Genomic DNA, 24,237 nt, shown 5'->3' on the forward strand with positions numbered 1-24,237 from the left:
ATCTCTGCCTCTGGGAAACACCTCCAGGGATGGGGATTCAACAAATCAGGCATTAGACTAAACCAAGTCAATCCACGGCTAAGACAGGAGTATGAATGTGTCATACCAGATGGCAAGTCATCTGAGGGTATCTCAAACAGCTTGGACTTGTAGACAGAGTGGAAATGGGAGTCATCCTGAAAGAGGAAAGAATTGCACTCAAAGCTCAGGAGCAGACCATTTAATAATTAGTGATTCCACAGCAGTTCTTTAAATCCCACCAGCCAAACCCAGCTCAGGAGCACTTCACAATTCCAAAGCTCCTTCTCACCCAGCATTTACACAGGTCACCAGGTAGGTGCAAGGCACCATCACCCTACACTCCCCTCCCCTCCCCAGCTGTGATGTGATCCTTAACACCACCCTTAATCCCCTTTCATCAGGAAGAGGTGAGGAGGCTCCGCTGAAGGGGCTGAGCACACCTACAGCTAGGCTGGAGAGCTGCCCAGAGCACCGGGGAGAGACACAGGAGTGCTGAGCTGGAGTGGAGGCAGAACCAGGAGGAGAGGGATGTAACAAAGGACTCTTCAGAAGGGCCTGTGGGGATAGGACGAGGGGCAGTGGTTTGAAACTGGAGCAGGGCAGATTTAGGTTGGACATCAGGAGGAAGTTCTGCACAGTGAGGGTGGTGAGACACTGGAGCAGGGCAGATTTAGGTTGAACATCAGGAGGAAGTTCTGCACAGTGAGGGTGGTGAGACACTGGGACAGGTTGCCCAGGGATGTGGTGGAGGTCCCATTCCTAAAGATGTTCAAGATCAGACTTGCTGTGGCCCTGGGCAGCCTGTGGAGGTGACCCTGCTGAGTGCAGGGCGTTGGACAAGATGAGTTTTAAGGATCCCTTCCAGCCCAATGCAATCTTTGAAGCTATGAATAAATCGAGAGCATAAAGGGCCAGAGAAGGGGACAGGACACTCACAGGCTTCTCCTCCTGCTCCTAAGGAACTTCATCACCCTCTGGTGCTACACTGTCCTACACCCAGGTGTTACAAGGACAGCTATACACACACATATGCTGCCTAAGGTTTGGAGGTCTGCTCTTGTCTGTGATGGTGGAGTCTGAGACATGAGGTAAACAAGTTGGGAATAGGAGATGAGCCTCTGGTCCTAGAGCCTTGTGCCAACCCTGTACCTATGGATTCATAGCTTCACAGAATAATTTGGGTTGGAAGGGACCTTCAAGATGATCCAGTTCCAACCCCCTGCCATGGGCAGGGACACCTCCCACCAGCCCAGCTTGCTCAAGGCCTCACCCAACCCGGCCTTGAACACCTCCAGGGGGAGCATCCCCACCCCCCCAGGAAGCCAGTGTCTCCCCAGCTCACCGTCAAGAATTTCTTCCTCATAGCCAGTCTCAGTCTGCCCTCTCCCAGCTCAAAACCATTGCCCTTCATCCTGTCAATACCAGCCCTTGTCAAAAGTCCCTTCTCTTCTCCAGGCTGAACAGCCTCAACTCTCCCAGCCTGTGCCCACAGGGGAGGTTCTGCAGCCCTCTGATCATCTTTGTGGCCTCCTCTGGACCCTCTCCAGCAGCTCCATGTCCTTCTTGTGCTGAGTTCCCCAAACTGGAGGCAGTACTGCAGCTGGGGCCTGAGCAGAGCAGAGGGGCAGAATCCCCTCCCTGTCCTGCTGCTCTCCCTGCTTTGGATGCAGCCCAGGAGAGGGTTTGTGTGGGCTGCCAGCTCACGTGGATGTCTCTGTACCCCTCGACCCCCCCAGCAGCGATACTGAGCAATACTCACATCTGACGTGTAGTTCTCATCAGGCTCAATCAGGTAGGTGTGGTTTCCATCAAAGAACATCCCACTGTCAAGAGCAGGAGATGCAGACAGAGTTAGTACCCAAACCTACAAGTTCCTGTGTGTTGAAAATGCACAGATTTAGAAAAGGCAGCAGCTAAAAATGGTGTCAGAGACTGTACAGCTCTTCACAGAACCAGAGAGTTGTTTGGGTTGCGAAAGACCTCCAAGATCACCCAGTGCAACCATCAACCCAGCACCACCATGGCCCTGCATCAGGCAAAGCTTCCTCCCCATGAACTGCAGCTCTGCTCCAGCACAGGCTGCAGACCAAGAACCAGCAGCCAGCAGTATCTCCTCTGATGGCTGCAGCCAGGAGCACTGAGCTCTCAGCAGGCCACTCAAGGGACAACATCAAGTCCTGGCTGACCTACAGCTCTGTCTGAAGCTTGAGGAGGGCAAATTTAGGCTGCAAATGAGGAAGAAATTCTTGACAGTGAGGGTGGGGAGACACTGGAACAGGTTGCCCAGGGAGGTTGTGGATACCCCCTCCCTGGAGGTGTTCAAGGTCAGGTTGGATGAGGCCTTGAGCAAGCTGGGCTGGTGGGAGGTGTCCCTGCCCATGGCAGGGGGTTGGGACTGGATGATCTTGAAGGTCCCTTCCAACCCAAACCATTCCATGAATGTATGAGCCTTTCCCACTCAAAGCCATCAACCCATCTCAGCACTCCTGTGCTCTGTGAACAAATCACACACACAGAATCTTAGGGTGCCAGCTTTGAAGGACCCCAAGGATCACCTGGTCCAACCTTTCTAGGTACTAAAGGCTAATTATCACAGATTACTGGTTGATAATATTCCAGGTAATAATCACAGATCTGTTGGAGAGCAAGCAACAGCAGAACACTTCCAGACCCTGCACTTTGATCAGCTACACTCTTCAAACCCTGTGTTTTGTAGAACCAGAGAATTGTTTGGGTTAGAAAAGCCCTCCAAGATCATCCAGTCCAACCAGCAACCCAACACCACCATGGCCACTAAACCATGGCCCCGAGTGCCATGGCCACACATTTCTGGAACACCACCAGGGATGGGGACTCCACCACCTCCCTGGGCAGCCTGTTCCAGTCTCTGACCACTCTTGCAGTGAGGACATTGTCCCTGATCTCCAGGTGTCATCAGCCCTTCTCTCCAAACAAACAGAGTGTGGTCCTGACAGTCCCACTTCCAGCAGACCCAGCACCTTTGGTCTCCACCAGCAGCAGGCAGCAAAGTCCTGGCCCAGCCTGGGAGCTGTGGGTGCTGCTGGGAGGCTCAGGTCCTGCCTGGCCACAGCTTCTTCACAGCCCAGCAACCAGTGGAGGCTGCACTCAGTGTCCTCTGGGAACTCACAAACTGTGCTCACAGGGTCACAGAATGGTAGAGGCTGGAAGAGACCTCTGGAGATCACCCAGTCCAACCCCCTGCCAGAGTAGGGCCACCCAGAGAAGGTCACACAGGAGCACATTCAGGTGGGTTTGGAATGTCTCCAGAAATGGGGACTCCACCACCTCTCTGAGCAGCCTGCTCCAGGGCTCCAGCACCCTTACATTACAGAAGTTCCTCCTCATGTTCAGATGAACTTCTGATGGACCTGTTTGTGGCTCTTGCCTGTTGTGTCCTGTCCCTGGGCACCACTGAGAAGAGTCTGGCCCCTCTCCCTGACACCCAACCCCTCAGATATTTGCAAGCATTTGGAGGATTCCCCCTCACTCTCCTCTCCTCCAAGCCTCCATCTACACATGAGGAGGAACTTCTTTAATTTAAGGGTGCTGGAGCCCTGGAGCTGTGTGACCTGCCCTGGGTGACCCTGCCTTGGCAGGGGGGTTGGACTGGGTGATCTCCAGAGGTCCCTTCCAACCCCACCACTCTGTGAGTGTTTTCTCAGACTGGATGCTGCTGCTCTAGCAAGCTTTCTACCGCATCCACAGTTGCACTCCATGACCTCAGAGGACTTTTCCAACCCAAACCATTCCATGTGAAGGGGAACTCTTGGAATTTTGTTGTGCCAGAAAAAGGAAATTCCAGGCATTTCTCAATAGACAGCTGAACCACACAGGAAAAAAAAATTCCTCTTTCATCACCTAACTGTGTTGGAAGGGACCAGTCTGAACAGCAGGCAGCTGAAGAGGACAGAGCAGCAGGAGGAGCAGTCTGAAGAACAAAGCCTCAGCAGCAGGGCAGGAAGGGACATCTGCAGCCTCTCCTTCCTCCCTGATTTCTCCCCTGGGAGCCAGCAGGGGCTGAGCCCTGATGGCTGAGTGCTGGTGAAAGCTGTGCACAGGCTCAGGATGCATTAAGTTGCTATTTTTAGGCCTCACTGCCCACTGAGACTGGGCTCAGGTTTCTGGAGCTGCTCAACCTTGATCAGAGCAGAGCAGCACAGCTGGGTACCAGACCAGTGCAAGGGTGAGGAGTCTCCTGCATGCATCACCCCTCTGCCAGACAAAGAACAGACCCTTATTAAAGACAGACACTACTTCAGTGTGCAGCCTTGCATGGCTGGGGCCCACCCCATGGAAGGGCTGGAGACAGACAGCAAGGTCCAGAACATTCCCTTTAGCTCAGTGTCTCCCCACCCTCACTGTCAAGAATTTCTTCCTCATCTCCAGTCTCAATCTCCCCTCTTCCAGTTCAAAGATATTGCCCCTTGTCCTGTCACTCCAGCCCTTGTCAAAGTCCCTCCCCAGCTCTCCTGTAGCTTCTTCAGGTACTGGAAGGCTTCTCTACAGTCTCCCTGCAACCTTCTCTTCTCCAGGCTGAACAGCCCCAACTCTCCCAGCCTGTCCCCATAGCGGAGGTTCTGCAGCCCTCTGATCATCTTGGTGGCCTCCTCTGGACCTGCTCCAACATTTCCATGTATTTGCTCTGGGGGCTTCAGAGCTGGATGCAAGATTCCAGGTGGGGTCTCAGCAGAGCAGAGGGGCAGAATCCTCTTTCTCCTCATGCTGACAGACACTTCAGTTACATTATCACTGAAGTGAGGTACTTTAAACAAAATCTGTTCTTGCACAATTTAATATCCTTCAAGATTTCATTAAGGCAGATATTTTATCCCATGTACACAGCTCTTGGCCAGCAATTCTGTGAAGAAAAGGGATAGGGCAGGAGAAACCCTAAAGTGAGCCTCTCCTTTGCACAAGAGAGAAAATCCATCATTGCTGCAACCAGGAAAGATCCCATTTCCAAATGGTCCAGGGCAATTGCTTTCATGATGGTGTTCCAGCTATGTTTATTCTTCTATCTCTATAACAAATGATCTTAAACAAATACCTGGCAAAGGAGAAAGGGCACAAGGAGAGAGGGAATAAGGGAGAAGAAAAGGGGAGAGGAAAAGAAAGAAAACAAAAGAAAGGAAAAAGGAAAGAAAAAAGGTAAAAAGAAATGAAAAAAAAAGGCAAAAAGAAAGGAAAATAAAACAACAAAAAGAAGATGGAAAAAAAAAAGAAGGAAACAAACAAACAAAACAAAAAAAAAAAAAAAAAGAAACAAAGGGAGCTGAATGAAAATCCAGAGCAGGCTTCTGGCATTTTCTAACAGAACCCATTTTTCCCAAAGATTCTTGGGTGCTTGGTTCCAAAGCAGAAGACAAACCAAGGCCCTCATTTTCCTGCCCCCAGCTCCATTTTGCTGAGCAGGCTGCCAAGAGCACAGCCAAGAGCAAAGAGCAGACTTACTGTAGTCCATGGCACGTTGACAAGGCCACGAAGGAGAGAGGGTTGCCTCGGATCTCCCCCTGATAATAGCAATGTTCTCCTCCCTGCAACGGTAAACACAGGCTGAAAGCCCACCAGAGACCTCCCAGTGCCACCCTCCAAACACTGCTACTCCATAAACACCTTGCCCACCCACTGAGATGGTGCCAAGGACTGACTGTCACCCGCCAGCTCTGCATCCCAGCTGGCTTTGATACCAAGATGATCATCAGGGCGCTCCAGGACATGGTTTAATGCCCATGGTGGTTGCAGGCTGATGTCTGGATTTGAGGATTCATTGACCAGCCCAGCTTGCTCAAGGCCTCATCCAGCCTGGCCTTGATGACCCAAGGGAGGGGGCATCTACAGCCTCCCTGCTGCAGTGTCTCCCCACCCTCACTGTAAATGATCTCAGAGGGCTTTTCCAGCACAAACCATCCTATGATTCTTTCATCCCTTTGACTCAGCACCAAATGCAGATCATTTCAGTCTGAATTCCCTGGCATCCTCTGACCAATTTCAGGGGGTTGGACCCAGCACCTGGTCTGCACATGGCTACATCACAGCAGATGATCTCTGCTCTGAGGGGAAGGCAATTTCCTGCTCCTGAGAAGAAAGGTCCAGGCAGCCTGTTCCAGTGTCTCCCCACCCTCACTGTGCAGAACTTCCTCCTGATGTCCAACCTAAACCTGCCCAGATCCAGTTTCAAACCACTGCCTATCCCCACAGGCCCTTCTGAATAGTCCCTCCCCAGCCTTCCTGTAGATCCCCTTCAGATATTGAAATGCAGCTCTAAGGTCTCCCTGGAGCCTTCTCTTCTCCAGGCTGAACAGCCCCAACTCTCCCAGCCTGTCCCCACAGCAGAGGTGATCATATTTGTAGCCTCTGATCATCTTTGTGGCCTCCTCTGGACCCACTCCCTCAGGTCCATGTCCTTCCTGTGTTGGGGGTCCCATAGCTGGATGCAGCACTGCAGGTGGGGTCTCACCACAGCAGAGGGGCAAAATCCCCTCTCACCATCTGCTGGCCATGCTGCTTCTGATCATTCCTTGCCAGTGTTGGTTCTTCACCTCAGCCACACTTTGACCTTCCCAGGGGAGGAACATTAAGGATGCAGAGTCATCTGCTTCCAGATAACAGCCAAGAGCAGACTTTCAAGTCAGCAGTTTTCTGCAGTGAGGAGAGGTGCGGGCAATCCCAACTCCTCTGTACTCATGCACTGACCCCAAAACTCATCACTTCCTTCTCCTCTTATTTTACCACCACTCATTAACCCAAAGGCCAGGAGATTGCTGTCCCACCTGGGAGCCTGGAGACACAGCTCACACTGTCCCTGCAGCAAACAGCTCCCCAAAGCTGCCCTGCTGGAAAGTGCCAGACAGCCATCATCTGGCTCAAGACCTGCCCACTGAGGGGTCACTCGTTTCAAAACTGCTTCCTTAGCAGCCACTGAGGTCTTGCCTACGAATTATTGATGACAGCACCAGTCCTGCCCCGGTGGGAACCAAGACTGGGTGAGAAACAGCAACAGGAGCAGAAAATGCACAGCCTCTGCTGGCCTGTGTGGCAGAAATCCAGAGAACAGAGCCATTGGACAGTTTGGGTTCGAAAAGCCTTTTAAGATCACCCAGTCCAACCAGCAACCCAACACCACCATGGCCACTAAACCATCTCCCCAGATGCCATGGTCACACAGTTCTGGAACACCTCCAGGTATGGTGACTCCACCACCTCCCTGGGCAGCCTGTGCCAGTCCCTGACCACTCTTGCAACAAAGAAATTTTTCCTCATCTCCAACCTAACCCTCCCCTGGCACAATTTCAGGCCATTTCTTTTCCTTCTATCACCTGATCCTAGTGACAAGAGACCAACCCCACCTCAATCCAACCTCCTTTCACAGGCCCTGATAAAAACTCCCTCTCCATCTCTCCCCTTTCACATCCCAGAAGGCTGTTCTACGGTCTCCTGGGAAATTCTACAACTCTGACCTCAGAATATGGACCCCAAAATGCAGATGAAGCATGCCCACTTCTAGGCCTACCCCCGCAGCTGCCCAGGTTCAAAGGCGGCAGGCAGCCCTCTCCAAGCAGAGCCCTGTGTCTGTGCCAGGCTCCCGCAGCCAGGCCATGGCCCTAGCTGCCCCTGGTGACTCCTGGCAGAAGCCCTCAGCAGCTGGGCTCTGCCATCAGCCCAGCTTCCCGGGGCTGAGGCCAAGCCAGGCTGCTGTTCACTGCCCAGGAGCTACAAGAAAAGATGCTCCATGATGTAGCTGCAGCATGTGGACAGAGAGCTGATGCCAGGGCAGTGCCATCTGGTCTGCGAGCTGCCTTGGCATCTGCCTCAGCCTCTGCCCTTGCCTCACCTTGGTGTTGGAGAAAATCACTGCAAGTAACAGCTGCCAAATGAAGATGGGGCAGAAGAGAGCAGGGGTGGTGACCTCTTCTTGCCTGCTTTGCTGTCTTTAATCAGAGAATCATATCACAGAATGGTTTGGGTTGGAAGGGACCTTCAGGATCATCCAGTTCCAACCCCCTGCCATGGGCAGGGACACCTCCCACCAGCCCAGCTTGCTCAAGGCCTCATCCAACCTGGCCTTGAACACCTCCAGGGAAGGAGCATCCACAACCTTCCTGGGCAACCTGTTCCAGTGTCTCCCCACCCTCACTGTCAAGAATTCCTTCCTCATCTCCAGTCTCAGTCTCCCCTTTTCCAGCTCAAAGCCATCACTCCTCATCCTGTCACTCCCAGCTCTTGTCCAAAGTCTCCCTGGAGCCTTCCCTTCTCTAGGCTGAACAACCCCAACTCTCCCGCCCTGTCCCCACAGGAGAGGTTCTGCAGCCCTCTGATCATCTTGGTGGCCTCCTCCAGACCCTCTCCAACAGTTCCATGTCCTGCTTGTGCTGAGGGCTCCAGAACTGGTCATGGGATTCCCAGTGGAGTCTCAGCAGAGTGGAGGGGCAGAGTCACCTCACCTGTGATGCCATCATGGTTGTGAGCACACCATGATGCAGCAGCAGCAGCCAGCAGCGTGGTGCCAAGCTGTCAGCTGGTGTTTTGTGCCCAGCATACACAGATCCTGACACCCCCACACTGGGGCTTTTAAGGTTGCCTATGGCAATCAGTTCCCTCAGGTTATGTTTAGAGCATGCCATCAAACATTCATGGCTGTCATCTGCCACAGCTCAGCCCCTGCATGTTCCCTGGCTGGGACCTGAACTGTTTGCACTGCTGAGTTTGTTGTTATTAAGAGCTCAGAGAACTGTGCAATGTGTGCACAGAGTCAGAGAACTGATTGGGGTAGAAAAGCTCTCTGAGATCATCCAGTCCAGCCATCAACCCAACACCACCATGGCCACTAAACCATGGCCCCAAGTGCCATGGCCACACATTTCTGAAACACCGCCAGGGATGGGGACTCCACCACCTCCCCGGGCAGCCTGTGCCAACCCCTGACCACTCTTCCACCAAAGAAATTTTCCTCATCTCCAACTTAAATCTCCCCTGGCACAACTGTAAGCGATTTCCTCTCCTTCTATCACCTGATCCTATGGAGAAGAGCCCAACCCCCACCTGGCTCCAGCCTCCTCTCAGGGAGCTGTAGAGATCAATGAGGTCTCCCCTCAGCCTCCTCTTCTCCACATTACACACCCCCAGGTCCCTCAGCTGCTCCTCACCAGTCCTCTTCTCCAGACCCTTCCCCAGCTTCCTTGCCCTTCTCTAGACATGCTTCAGCCCCTCAATGTGCTTTTTTGGGGAACACAGACAAAAACCCTAATTTCTGCACTCTCCAAAGAGGAAAATGGAAACATTTCAGATGAGAAAACATCACTGAAGAGTTCTCAGTTGTTCCTTCTGGGGGAGGAGAACCCAGCCACGTGAATCTCTCAGCACTACAGCTGGGGTTCGCCTTTCATCTGCCTGACAGCATCAGCAACAGGATGATAACCCAAAAAATGAGCTATAAAAGGATCTGGAGAGCTGGAGAGCACTGCAGCAACACGGAGTGCACACAGCATCATCTGGGAACAACCACCCCATGCACAGCACAGGCTGCAGGAGGATCCTGCTGCACAGCAGCTCTGGGGAAAGGAACCTGGGCATGCTGATGGACAACAGGATGGCCATGAGGAAAAATTTCTTCCCTACAAGAGTGGCCAGGGATTGGAACAGACTGCCCAGGGAGGTGGTGGAGTTCCCATCCCTGGAGGTGTTCAAGGAATGTGTGGCCATGGCACTTGGGGCCATGGTTTAGTGGCCATGGTGGTGCTGGGTTGATGGTTGGACTGGATGATCTTGGAGGGCTTTTCCAACCCAAACCATTCCATGGTTCTGTGATTCTAGGACTTTATGAGCAGCATCAGTTCTCTGCTTGAAGCAGGTCCCAGAGTACTGAGCAAGTCATTGATAGCCACCCTTGAAGGTCTGCCCTGAGCCTGCCAAGCAGCCAGCTGAAGGGGACTGTAGAGCCTGGGATGTGTTTTGCCCAGCAAACATGTTATGACCCCACCTCTGGTAGGCCCAGTCCTCCCAGATCTTCCCCATGCATTTAACAGTGCTGGCAGGAGGAGAGCCTTTGATTTCAAGGCCCTCCTTGCTTGCTAAAGGCTTCATTCTTCAGATTTGTGCTAATTCAGTGATGGGACTGGAAGAGATGGAGTCAGCTGACTTGCAGATACACTTGGAGACAGACAAAGAGCTCCTTTTGTTCTCCTTAATGCAAACTATTAGCTTGATTTCTGCTTTGACTCAGCTTCTGAATCCCAGTCAAGGTGTTTGCACTGCAGAGCAGCAGCTGAGTTTGGACACTTTAATGGGAGACCCAAGTGTTTGCCTCAGCTGCTAAGGGATGGGGATGAACATCAGGGAGCAAAGACAAAGCAGATTTCAAGGCTGCAAATGACAGAGAGGGATAAAGCAAGACAAGAGATGAATTTGCATCAACACCAAGAGCAAAGCAGGAGAAGGAAATCCTTACTTTAACTTCCACTGTCTTCCCACCTTGCTCGATGTGCCTCTCAAGGTACTCAGAGGAGAGCAGGTCACTGCAAGAAGAAGAAAAGAGCCATGAGCCTGGAGCTGTCCCTTCCCTCCCTCTCAGCAAGCACCGATTACAGATTTCCATCTGAAAAGGACAAAACCTGCAGGGATCTCTGCCTTAAGCTTCCATAAAAGTCCCTGCAACAACCAGCTCCAGTGGAGCTACACAGTGCAGGGGACCTTTAATCCCAGGAGGTGGGACAAAGGAGACACCAGAAGAAGTTTCCTCACAGCAGGTTCGAAAGCTTTTAATTGAAGGGACGTTCCCAGCTGTCGCTCTAAGTTAGGTGAGCTTTAAAAAAAGGAAAAAAGCAGAAGGAGGAGAAACCTTGGAGTCCCAAAGCAGGTGGAGTCACCCCTGCAGCATGCTGCATCTAAGGGGGAAAGGCAGCTCCTGAGCAATCACAGAATGGTAGGGGCTGGAAGGGACCTCCAGAGACCATCAGGTCAGGATGTGGTTTAATGGCCGTGGTGGTGGTGGGTCAACGGTTGGAGTTGATGGTCTTAGAGGGCTTTTCCAACCCAAACTGCTCTGTGATTCTGTTCTGTGAGTCCACCCCCGCTGCCACAGCAGGGTCACCCAGGGCAGCTCACACAGCAACACATCCAGATGGGGCTTGAAAGTCTCCAGAGAAGGAGACTCCACAACCTCTCTGGGCAGCCTGCTCCAGGGCTCCAGCACCCTCACACCAAAGAAGTTTTTCCTCCTGTTGAAGTGGAATCTCCTGGGTTCCAGCTTGTGTCCATTGCCCTTTGTCCTATCACAGGACACCACTGAACAGAGCCTGGCCCCTTCTTGACACCCACCCCTCAGACACTGCTCAGCACTGATCAGATCCCCTCTGGCATCTCCAGTCCAAAGAGCCCCAGGGATCTCAGCCTTTCCTCCTCAGACATGTTCCAGTCCCTTCAGCATCCTCATAGCCCTGCACTAGGACACAGTAATGAGATGCCCTTGTATGTCCTGCTTGTGCTGGGCCAGGGTCCCAGGCCAGCCATGGGCTGCAGGCCAGCAGCAGCTGTGAGTCAGCCAGCACAGCTGACCTGAGCTGGCTCCAGGTGGATCCCAGACCACCAGCATCACAACCAGCATAAAGGGGGAACTTTGAGGAGAGGGGAGCCTCCTGCTTGGGATCCTCCTCACCTCGCTCTTCTCAGGCTCTTGAGGACTCCCTTCCTGTTCAGGGTGACCACCACACCTTTGCTGGGCTGAGCAGAACTTGCTGCACTTTGTAGTGACCTGGGATGGGTTTGGTTGTGGCATTCATCAGCCTTGTTGATGAGGCCTTGAGCAACCAAGGCTAGATGAGAGGTGTCCCTGCCCATGCCAGGGAGTTTGGAGTAGCTGATCTCTATAGCCCCTTCCAACCTAAGCTACTCTAGGATTAAATCTTTCCTCGTGTCAATCTGTGGCTATTGTCTCCTCTCCCTGCTGGGGAGGAATTACTGGGTGCTAGAGCAACTGTTGGAGCTTAGCCCCAGGCTACAGGAGATACCCCCTAACATCAGTATGGTGAGCTCAGGACCATGCTAGGTGGGTAGGCACAGCCATCAGCCCCGGGAGCAGCACCAGCCCTGAAGATGCAGAGGGCTTTGGGACAAGTGCTGGAGAGAAAAACCAACCAGGCTTGGGCTATCAGACCTTCAGTCCCAGCCCTGCAAGCTGCCAGCTTGCTGCCTGCATTAAAAGCTGGGCACAAACCCCAGCAAGGCTCTAATGGGAGATGCTGACAATGCTGAGGTGGTATAAAGAAGAAGAAGGGTGAAAAAAGTTCCCCAGGAAATAGCTGGATGATCTCCATGGCTGAGAAACAGGATCAAATTCAGTTGCACAAGCAGCAACATGAGGCACTCAAGGGCTGAGGGGAATTTCTACTCCATTCTCCTGGAGGGCCTGGTTTCCAAGGAAGAGAGACAGGACTGCTTGGGTTCTGCCATAATGATGTGCCAGATCAATAAGGTGTCTTCCTGAAGAACACAACTGTCATCACACAATACATCAAGCAAATACATTTCCAGTCAGACTGAGGTAAGATTAATGCCACTGCCCAAAAGAGACCTCTTCTCAAATCCTGTGGACAGGTACTGGACAGCCTTGCTTTGAAAGTTCAATTAGCTGGAAGGACAGAAAAGCTCCTGAGACAGCAAGGGAATGGAAAGATCCTGAGTTGTGAGGGGATCTGAATACACCACAGTTTATACACCAAGGTGGGAAAGCAGCTAATTAGGCTGCAGAAGGTGCTGGCAGAACCTCAGGTGGGCATGGACTGCCAATGAGTCAATGGCACTGGAACAGGCTGCCCAGGGAGGTGGTGGAGTCAGGAGGTGTTCCAGAAATGTGTGGCCCAGGGGAGGTTCAGGTTGGACATCAGGAACAATTTCTTCCCAGAAAGGACTCTCAAACAGCACCACTGAACTCAGAAGGAGCCTGCAATTGTATTGGGAGGGATGACAAGGAGCAGCGCAGGGTCACCTTCTCATGTGGGCCAGACACAGTTACTGCTGTTCATGTTTTTATGTTCTGGGAGATCATCTGTTGTCCTCTCAGAGATCTGGAAACCCTGCCTGGCGTGAGAAAACAAAGAGATTGATCATTCTCTGCCTTGTAAGAACTGCAAGATGATCCTCAGGGTCCCTTCCAACCTGGCATTCAGCTAGGAGGTGACAGAAGAGGGCAGTAAGCTCAAGACTAAGCAAAAGAGATCTTTTGCTTAGGTCTTAGCCCCTGGATTCTTGTGGAACCTCTTGCCTAGGAAAGTATGGATGTATGGAATCCACACTGGGAATGGACAAGTGAATGGTGGAACTGAGGGCTGCCCAATACATGGAACCTGGCTCGGAAAGTCTTGGAGGGACCTGGGGATGTTTAGCCTGGAGAAGAGGAGGCTGAGGGGAGACCTCATTGCTCTCTACAGCTCCCTGAGGGGAGGCTGGAGCCAGGTGGGGGTTGGGCTCTTCTCCCTAGGAACAAGTGACAGGAGGAGAGGAAATGGCCTCAAGTTGCACCAGGAGAGATTTAGGTTGGAGATGAGAAGAAATTTCTTGACCGAAAGGGTTCTCACAGCCTGGCACAGGCTGCACAGGGAGGTGGCTGAATGCCCATCCCTGGAGGTGTTTCCAAGAGGCAGAGATGTGGTGCTGAGGGCCATGGCTTAGCCCCAGCCTTGTCAGAGTTAGAGAATGGTTGAGCTGGGTGAGCTTTTCCAACCCAAACCATTCTATGCTGCTATGATTGATTGATCACCATGAACCAAGGACCAAGAAAGCATACAACCAGATGAGAGGGAACAGAAGGGGAGGTTTCCAGGCAGGCAGGGTGCAAGGCACGATCAGCATTAGCTGGCATTAGGCTGTGGCTCTAAAACCTTCTCAGCCTCAGCCCTCAGCTAACTACAAAATCCAGCAGGATGAACTCAAGGGAAAATGCCACTTAGGCATAGATCCCTGTCTCTGCCAAGCTAGGATGTCTTAATTCTCCTTTATCCTCATCCCTCTCAAGAACCTTTCCTCACAACTTCACAGATTGCATTGGGTTGGAAGGGACCCTCAAAGCTCATCTTGTCCAACCCCCTGCAATCAGCAGGGACACCTCCAACTAGATCAGGCTGCCCAGGGTCACATCAAATCTGATCTTGAATGTCTCCAGGGATGAGGCTTCAACCACATCCCTGGACAACCTGTCCCAGTGTCTCACCACCCTCACTGTGCAGAACTTCCTCCTGATGTCCAACCTAAATCTGCCCTGCTCCAGTTTCAAACCATTGCCCCTCATCCCATCCCCACAGGCCCTTCTGAACAGCCCCTCCTCAGCCTTCCTGTAGGTCCCCTTCAGGAACTGGAAGACTGCTCTAAGGTGTCACTGGAGCCTTCTCTTCTCCAGGCTGAACAGCCCCAACTCTCTCAGCTTGTCCCCACAGCAGAGGTGCTCCAGCCCTCTGATGTTCTTGGTGGCTTCCTCTGGACCCACTCCATCAGGTCCCTGTCCTTCCTGTGTTGAGGGCTTCAGAGCTGGCCCCAGCACTCCAGGTACAGTCTCAGCAGAGCAGAGGGGCAGAATCCCCTCCCTGCCCCTGCTGCCCATGATGCTTTGGATGCAACTCAGGCTGCCACTGGGTCTCTGCTCATGCAAGATCTCTTGTTGCCCTTCAGGGGGGTTTTATTTATCTCCATTCTCCATGGATCTATCTGCTCTGATAGCCACAGCTCTCAAACTTCCCTTCCTTCCACTCCAAAGCGCTGCTGAGTTTGGTTTTATCTGCACAGTTAATTTGATGACTGTCTGTGAAGTCAGCCAAATGCACTCAGCAGTAAAAACTGGAAGTTTCTCTTAGATCAGGCAGCAGTTACACAGTGGAGAGGAAAGGAAAAAAACCAACTGAGAATCACAGAACCACAGAATTGGAAAGCCCTCCAAGATCATCCAGTCCAACCATCAACCCAACACCACCATGCCCATTACACCATAGACCCAAGTGCCATGGCCACACGTTTCTGGAATACCTCCAGGGATGGGGACTCCACCACCTCCCTGGGCAGCCTGTGCCAATCCCTGACCACTCTTCCACCAAAGAAATTTTTCCTCATCTCCAACTTAAACCTCCCCTGGAACAATTTTAAGCCATTTCCTCTCCTCCTGTCACTTGTTCCTAGGGAGAAAAGTCCAACCTCCACCTGGCTCCAGCCTCCTTTCAGGGGGCTGTAGAGAGCAATGAGGTCTCTCCTCAGCCTCTCTCGACTAAAGAACTCCAGGTCCCTCAGCTGCTCCTCTCCAGCCCTATTCTCCAGACCCCAGCTGACTCTGTTGCTAGGCATAGAGACAGTGAGCAGAGAGCTCAGCATCACTCCTGAGTGCCACCTCCCCTCTTGCCCTGCAGCATTTTGCTCACCAAGGGTCCACTCCCATACCCAGAACTGAAGTGATAAACACAGGTGGCTGACACAGCTCTGACCTGCCCTTGAGCATGGAGCTGCCACTGGAGCTGCCACTGGAGCTGCAGTGATAGATGAGTTTGGGTTTGTCTAGAAGAAGCCTCCTCTCAACTCTCCTGTCATCTCTGCTTGGCATCTCAGTGATGTGCTGAGGCTGTTCCAACAAGACAACAGCCTCAGCTCCCCACCCATCTGCATCCTGAGCTAACCTGGTGTCCTAGAGGGACCTCTGCAGCTGAGCAAAGATCCAGAAGGACATTTTGGAGACAAGGAAATCATCCCCCGCTGCTTGGCAATGTGTGCCCGGAGCCCACAACCCAGCCCTGTGCTGGGCTGATCCCCAGCAGCGTGGGCAGCAGGACAAGGAGGGGATTCTGCCCCTCTGCTCTGCTGAGACCCCACCTGCACTGCTGGGGCCAGCTCTGGAGTCCCCAACACATGGAGCTGATGGAGCAGGTCCAGAGAAGGTCACCAAGATGATCAGAGGGCTGGAGAACCTCAGCTATGGGGACAGGCTGAGGGAGTTGGGGCTGTTCAGCCTGGAGAAGAGAAGGCTGCAAGGAGACCTTAGAGCAGCCTGCCAGGATTGGAAGGGGGCTGCAGGAGAGCTGGAGAGGGACTTTTGACAAGGACTGGGAGTGACAGGATGAGGGGTGATGGCTGGAAGAAGCTGGATTGAGATGGGACATGAGGAAGCAACTCTTGCCCATGAGGGTGGTGAGGCACTGAGACAATTAACAGAGAAGCTGTGGAGGCTCCAGGGCTGGCAGTGTTGAAAGGCCAGGTTGGCTGGGGCCTTGAGCAAGCTGCTCTAGGTGTCCCTTGCCCACAGCAGCAGGGCTGGAACTAGACCTTTAAGGCCCCTCCTTCCAAGCCAGCCCAGTCTGTGATTCTGTGACCCTTCACTCTGCTGAGCCACAGGACCATGAGGCTGGTCCCTCTGGGGTCCCCTCTGCTCAACCAGTGGAGAGAGCCAGCAGCACCACAAAGGCCAGTATGGCTCTGCCCCAGCCTCCTGCCCTGGCCACAGGGACCCAAGGAGCTCAGCCTCCTCAGTTTGGTGCCTCTGTTCATCATGCCTGAATCCAGGAACACAAATCAGTGCCTCAGAGGAGGGTTCAGGAGCCTCCCCCTTGCTACAGTGCTCACCAGAAACATCACTGGTGGGTCTGCAAACGTTCAACCTGGCACCATGTTCCCACCTCCAGCACACTCAGGACCACATTCTCCCCTCCAGCACAGAAGCGTAGAATGTTCTCCTGACTTCCCTCCTGCCTACAGGTTTCCAGAAGCTTGCTCAATACTTTAAATTATTTATGTTCCTAAAAATAACCCTTCCATCATGTCAGGGCTGGCTTAGAGCAGCAACTGGAGGGAAGGCTTCAGGTCTGCAGTGCAATGGATTTGACAGGGAGTCATCAGGGAGGCCAGGGTGGCCTGGAGGCAAAGCCTTCCAAAAGCTCCACACAGTGTCACAGAACTTGAAGAATCATAGAATAATTTGGTTTGGAAAAGCCCTCTGAGATCATACAGTGCAACCATCAATCCCACATCACTATGGCCACTAAACCATGGCCCCAGGTGCCATAGCCACGCATTTCTGGAACACCTCCAGGGATGGGGACTCCACCACTTCCCTGGGCAGCCTGTGCCAATCCCTTGCTCTTATTGAATTTCATTAGATTTGTGCCCAGCCAGCTTGCCAGCCTGGCCAGCTCACACTGATGGCAGCACAGCCTGGGGGGTGTCAGCCACTGCTCCCAGTCTGGCACCATCAGCAAACTGCCTGGGGCTCCACTCTGTCCCTTCACACAGATCATTGATGGATAGGTTAAATAGGGCTGCACCCAGTCCCTGACCCTGCCACGATTGTGTCCCCCCAAACCCCTCTTTCTTTAGCTGCCCACATTCAAAGCAGGGAGAGCACCACATGGTGGAAGCTCAGGAAGCTCTGTCCTGGGGCCACCAAAGGCCCATCAACAGCCCAGCTGCTGGACACTTGTCTCAGCACAGCTGCCCTGCCCCACTGCTCACCCAGCACACAAACACCAGACCCCTGGAACAAGGAAGTGCCTTTTCTTGATCTCCAGAGGAGTTTCCTGCCCCAGGCAAACCCCTTGTTTTCAGTATCAAAGCTAAAGAGAGAAAGAGAACCAGACCCAAACAGGGCCTGATGCTGCTGTCCTGAGGGGGTGACCTCTTGTGAAGCCCTGCAAAACAACCCCAAGGCAACAAAGTTTCTTTGCTCCTTGGCCACTGCAGCCCCAGGGATTTCCTCAGGGTACAAACACAGATTTGAGCAGCTCTATGGATAAGGGTTTGGAAAAGGGCAGGGAAACAAACAAACTGCCCTGGGGCTTGCAAAAGATCTTTCCCAAAAGACAATCAAACTTTTGTCTCAAAACCGATATTTACAGCAAAGAATCCTGCACTGCCTGGGTCAGGGACTGGCAGACAGCCCCACAGCAGACAGTGACCATAGGATGCAACACAGCATCCAGAGAGCTAAAGGAGAGCTTGCAGGAACACAGAGTCCTTTGGGTTGGCAAAGCCCTCTCATATCACCCAGCCCAACCATTCTCTAACTCTGCCAAGGCTGGGGCTAAGCCATGGCCCTCAGCACCACATCTCTGCCTCTGGGAAACACCTCCAGGGATGGGCATTCAGCCACCTCCCTGGGCAGCCTGTGCCAGGCTGTGAGAGCCCTTCCAGTTACGAAGTTTCTTCTCATTTCCAACCTAAACCTCCCCTGAGGCCGTTTCCTCTCCTCCTGTCACTTGTTCCTAAGGAGATCAACCCCCACCTGTCTCCAGTCTCCTTCCAGGGAGCTGCAGAGAAGCCAGAAGACCATTGTGTGTCCCTTTATCCATAGTGACAAGCTTGACAATTCATAGATTCATGGAACGGATTGGGTTGGAAGGGACCTTCAAGATCATCCATTCCCAACCCCTGCCATGGGCAGGGACACCTCCCTCCAGCCCAGCTTGCTCAAGGTCTCATCCAGCCTGGCCTTGAACCCCTCCAGGGAGGGGCATCCACAACCTCCCTGGGCAACCTGTTCCAGTGTCTCCCCACCCTCACTGTCAAGATGGAGAAAAGGCCCTGTGCAAGGCTCTGAGAGACTTCAGCATAAGAAGAATAGGGGCAGAGCAGGGGGAGGGAAAGAAGAGGTTCTCAGGACAGCTGCAGAGCCTATGGGCATCTGGAAACACGGTCCTCTGCCAAAGCTGGATGAGAAGCACTGTGGGGAGCTTGTACCACCATTTATGGCCTGAGGCCTGCACCATATGGATAGAGAAGACAGTGGGCACTGGGAGAGACTGGAAATGGCCTCACTCAGCTACATGCACCACCTGACACGGCCATGCACTTGCCAGTGCTCTTGATATGGGGACAGGCTGAGAGAGTTGGGGCTCTTGGAGAGCTCTTGGAGAAGAGAAGGCTCCAGAAGACCTTAGAGCTGCCTGCCAGTACCTGAAGGGGCTGCAGGAGAGCTGAGGAGGGATTTGACAAGTCCTGTTTCTCCAAGCCTTTGTCACAAGTCCCTCTCCAGCTCTCCTGGAAGGCTGCCCTAAGGTCTCCCCGGAGCCTTCTCCAGGCTGAAGGGCACCACCTCTCTCAGCCTGTCCACACAGAGGAGGTGCTTCAGGCCTTGGATCGTCTTTGTAGGCCCCATAGAGACCCTCTCCAGCAGCTCCAGGTCCCGGTTGTGCTGGGGGCACCAGAACTGGCGGCAGTGCTGCAGGTGGGGTCTCACCACACATGCAAAATCCCACATTCCAGCTGTGTCCTCAGTTTCACAGCCCTGCTCCAGCTCTAGGTCTCTGCTGGTCCCACTGCTGGGCAGAGCAGGGTGGCTGCAGTGCCCAGCAACACTTTGAGTGAACACCTAAGAAGATCCAAGGGCAGTCCTGCAGAGCCCCTGCCTGCTGCCAGGGTCCACACGCCAATGCCAGCTTGCACTGTCCTCACCACCTCGGAGGTGACAAACCCACCCACTGCCAGAACAGTTCATCTGTCCAGGACATCTGTTCCTGTGACCTCTTTTCTTCTCAGTCAGGGCCAGATAAAGTGGTCTGGTGGTGACAACATTCCCAGCAAGTACTCTCCATCCTGCTCATGGATGTGTGCCAACTACAGAGGCAGAGCCTGGACATTACTTGGACATTAGGAGGAAGTTTTTTTACTGGTGGTGGAACACCAGAACAGGTTGCCCAGAGAGGTAGTGGAGGCCCCATCCCTGGAGACATTCAAGGTCAGGCTTGATGGGGCTCTGAGCATCCTGCTGTAGCTGGGGATGTCCCTGCTGACTGCAGGGGATTGGAGTGGGTGAGCTTTGGAGGTCCCTTCCAACCCAACCCATTCAATGAATGGATCTAGTTGATCTCGTTGAGGATGCCCCTGCTTACTGCAGACCATTCTATGATTCTCTGAATTTATGGATCTACAAACAAGCAGAAAGGTTCTCCTGACGCCCCTTCTCCTGACATGAAGAGGTGCTACAGAACACTCAGGCAGCTTGGGCTGTGTCCCAACAGGGGGCTGGGCAGTGCTGGCCCTCCCAGCAGTGCTGGTTAAGTTGTGTTGATGGGGAGGGCCCTGGGTCCATGAGAAATCTCCCTTCAGAGCCAGAAGATTTGCTCTAAAAAGGGAATTCTGCAGGAGCCGTCTGGAAGCTGAGCAGACAAATGTTCTCTGTTCCCCCAGAGCCCCTCCTGCACGCAGTCTGGGCTGGCTTTGCTGGGCTTTTTTAAGCTCCTTCGTGGGCTTTTTCCCCAGCACTTCAAGTCTCTATTGTTAACTTCTGCATTATTTAAGAGACACTGAGCTTAAAAATAGCTGCAGCCCGCCAGGGAACACGGGAAAGCAGGGAGCGGAGGGCTGGAGCTGCTGAGGTTCTGCCAGCAGTGCAGCACAGCAGAGCAGCCCCCTCCCCACCCCAGCCTTGCAGCATCACTGACACAACACAGCTCTCAGAGCAGCACAGCCAACCATCAGCAGCTGGCTCAGACATCTGCCCATCCACAGAGTTGTTTGGGTCGGAAAAGCCCTCCAAGACCATCCAGCCCAACCATCAATCCTACAGCACCATGGCCACTACACCATGGACCCAAGTGCCACAGCCAGGAACACCTCCAGAGATGGTGACTCCACCACCTCCCTGGGCAGCCTGTTCCAATCCTTGACCACTGCTGCAGCAAAAAAAATTTTCTTGATGTCCAACCTAACCCTCCCCTGGCACAATTTCAGGCCATTTCCTCTCCTTCTATCACCTGTTCCTAGGGAGAAGAGCCCAAGCCCCACCTGGCTCCAGCCTCCTTTCAGGGAGCTGTAGAGAGCAATGAGGTCTCCCCTCAGCCTCCTCTTCTCCACACTAAACAACCCCAGGTTCCTCAGCTGCTCCTCACCAGCCCTGTTCTCCAGACCCTTCTTGGAGTGAGGGCCCATCTAGTTCTGCCATCAGTGTCCACACACACAGAGTCCTAAATGCTTTGGTTAGGGGGCAGCAGATCTCAGGGCCTGGGATCTCCAAGGTGATCGAGCTGTGGCCTCTTACCCCCACACTGCTTGGCTTTCCAAGGACACCTGGAACAGCCTCGTTAGCAGTGCTTGTAATGGCTGCACAGGGAGATGCCCACTCCTGGAATACTGAATGCAGCAGAAAGGGATTTGAGATCTGAGGCCAAGTTCTTTTTTTTGCGACGCCTGCCTGCAGCTCCAGACTTCTCAATGTTCATCCAAGGGCACCATTGCACACAGAGCATTTATTCTGTGCTGTTCAGGAGTCTGAAGAGGGACAATCTGAAATGCAAACCTGAAGCTGGCCATTAGGGTTGGACAAGACCTAGGGTTGGCAGAGCTCAGAGGCAGCAGCTGTCCAGGTGCAGGAGCGTGACTGAGTCTGCCACAGCCCCTGTGCAGCTCTGTCAGCAGCTTCTCCTTGACCTGCTGGGGAGACACAGGTGACACAACACCAGAGCAGCCACATAGCTGCAAGCTGTCTGCACTCACAGCCTGACCAGAAGCACTGAAGGGGCCAGAAGGATGGAGAACAGCTCATGACTTGCTTATTCCTCAGCCATCCCCTTGAGTCCAGCTCTCCTGTAGCCCCTTCAGGTACTGGAAGGCTGCTCTAAGGTCTCCCTGCAGCCTTCTCTTCTCCAGGCTGAACAGCCCCAACTCTCCCATCCTGTCCCCACAGCAGAGCTGTTCCAGTCCTCTGATCACCTTGGTGGCCTTCTCTGGACCTGCTCCAACAGTTCCATGTTCTTCTTGTGTTGGGGGCTCAGGCCCCTGGACACAGGACTCCAGGTGGGGTCTTGTGAGAGAGGCAGAATCCCTTCTCTTGACCTGCTGCCCACTTGTATGCTTGGGCCTAAAGTGCTGCATTTCTGCTGTCCAGACACAGCAGGACTGGAATGAAGATGGCCTCAGATGACCTTCACAACTCAAACCCCACAAAAAACACATGAAGAACCTGACCATCAGAGTGTTCAGAAATGCCCTAGGATGAGGGCCTGCCCTTCCAGACTGCCAGCTGCAGAGGTATCCCAGCCAGAGCACCAAACATGGAAAACAGCCACAGAAGTGATGGATTCCATCGTTAGAATGGATGGAAGTTTGAGGAGGGGAGATTGAGACTGGAGAAGAGGAAGAAATTCTTGGCAGTGAGGGTGGAGAGACACTGGAACAGGTTGCCCAGGGAGGTTGTGGATGCCCCCTCCCTGGAGGTGTTCACAGCCAGGTTGGATGAGACCTTGAGCAAGCTGGCTGGTGGGAGGTGTCCCTGCCCATGGCAGGGGTTGGAACTGGATGATCTTTCAGGTTCCTATGATATGATTCTCTGCCACCTGAGGGGTTGAGGACACCCCACACATTTACACCTGTCCATAAGGCTCCTCAACAAGAACCAGGAGATGTGGTAACAGGTACAGAAAAATGGGTACAAATTAATCTGGCTGTTCAAAAGTTGAGTTTTAAGGGGGTTTATTTCTTGGGAAAAACATCAAGAGGAGAAAAAATGATTGTTTGGGGTTTTTTTGTAGTTGCCCTTTTACACCTCAAAAAAGGGAAGAAGCCCAGGTTGAAGGAAATCTCTCTTTGCAGGTCATCTTCAATAAAAGCAGAGGATTCTTGTCCTTCCTCTTGCTGTGTCTCACACCGCATGACAGCACTTTGATTTCCTCTGGGATGGCGGAAATGAAGGAAATGGAACAGAATGAGGACACAGGACACAGCTCAGTGTTGGAGTGTGACCAGTACTTGGGTACTTTTCTTAAAGACACTGAGCTCCTGCCATACCACCAGTCCTTCACCCAACTGCCTAATGGCCCTCTTCTGGCCTGTGTGAATGTTATCTATTTTATGAATTTTAGTTTGGATTTTCAATCCAAGCAGAGTCCAGACTCCTTCACAGAATCATAGCAAGGTTTGAATTGGAAGGGACCTTCAAGATCATCCAGTTCCAGCCCCCTGTCATGGGCAGGGACACCTCCTACTAGTCCCTGAGGCTTCTGAGCCCCAGTTTCAGCTTTTCTGTCAGCTTCTCTGGTGGGTCTTTCTCCCACGTTGCCCCCATTAGCGTGGCACTCCTCCTGCTCAACTGCTGCTTGAGGAGCTCCAAGTGTGTGCTGGTGTGCTGTGACCTGCTGAGGCATGTGGCTTGGTGTGGGAAGACCTGTCTGCCATTCCTGCTCTGGAAGCAATCCCTTCTCACAACCTCTGCTCTCCTCATAGTGACTCCCAGTGACAGGCTGGGAGAGCTGGGGTTGTTCAGCCTAGAGAAGAGAGGGCTCCAGGAAGACCTTAGCCTTCCAGTACCTGAAGGGGCTCCAGGAGAGCTGGGGAGGGACTTTTGACAAGGGCTGGGAGTGACAGGACGACGGGTGATAGGTTTGAGCTGAAGAGGGGAGATTGAGACGGAGATGAGGAAGAAATTGAGACTGAGGGTGGGGAGACACTGGAAGAGGTTGCCCAGGGAGGCTGTGGATGCCCCCTCCCTGGAGGTGTTCAAGACCAGGCTGGATGAGCCCTTGAGCAAGCTGGGCTGGTGGGAGGTGTCCCTGCTCATGGCAGAGGGTTGGAACTGGATGATCTTCAAGGTCCCTTTGGCCTAACCCATTCTGTGACTCTATGAACTGCACTTCTCAGGCCAGCTCAGGGAGCTGACCCCTTTGTGTTCCACACAGCCCAACATTTACAAACCAGAGCATGTTCAGCAATCTGCTTTCCCCTTGCAGTTTCGTGGCACCTGGATATTAGCACTGGAGACCATTTGCCAAGAGAAATCATAGCAGGGTTTCACCACTTGGCTGACAGAGAAGCTGGCACCTGTCTGTCAAACTGTCCTTGACTGTGTCTCTCTTCTCAGCAGCTTTTGGTCAGCATTGATGAGATCCCCCCTCAGGCTGCCCCAATTGTCTCAGCCTGTCCCCATCACAGAGATGCTCCAGGCACCTCAGCAGCAAGTCCCTGTCTCTCTTGAACTAGGAAGCCCAGAACTGGACACAACACTCCAGACGTGGCCTCACCAGGGCAGAGCTGGGGGCTCACAGTTACCAGTTTTCAGCAGCTCAATCTTTTAATATCTGCCTGAGTACCAAAATTTCCTCTTTCTGGTGAAAGATGGCAGCTGAAATGATCCCACTCACTGCAAGAGCTACCAAGAGGTAACCATGGGAGTATCAAAGCTGCAGTGGTACCTGAGGCAGTACCAACAGATTCAGACCTGCCACTACAGATTAACTCAATGCTTGCAGC

The 24,237-nt window shown here is 53.0% G+C and overlaps 1 protein-coding gene across 1 annotated transcript in view; it reads right to left on the bottom strand.

The window, feature by feature from the left end:
- Positions 1-24,237, bottom strand: part of ADAM22 (ADAM metallopeptidase domain 22) — a 75,999-nt gene that overhangs the window by 40,127 nt on the left and 11,635 nt on the right. Inside the window, exons 4-7 of the mRNA XM_054385087.1 lie at positions 10,487-10,553; positions 5,494-5,576; positions 1,781-1,844; positions 107-176 (exon numbers count right to left, since the gene is read on the bottom strand). Coding sequence (XP_054241062.1) covers positions 107-176; positions 1,781-1,844; positions 5,494-5,576; positions 10,487-10,553 — 284 coding nt within the window. The remainder of the gene's footprint in view (positions 1-106; positions 177-1,780; positions 1,845-5,493; positions 5,577-10,486; positions 10,554-24,237) is intronic.

This window comes from Indicator indicator, chromosome 11 (genome assembly GCF_027791375.1).
Source record: "Indicator indicator isolate 239-I01 chromosome 11, UM_Iind_1.1, whole genome shotgun sequence".
NCBI lineage: Eukaryota > Metazoa > Chordata > Aves > Piciformes > Indicatoridae > Indicator > Indicator indicator.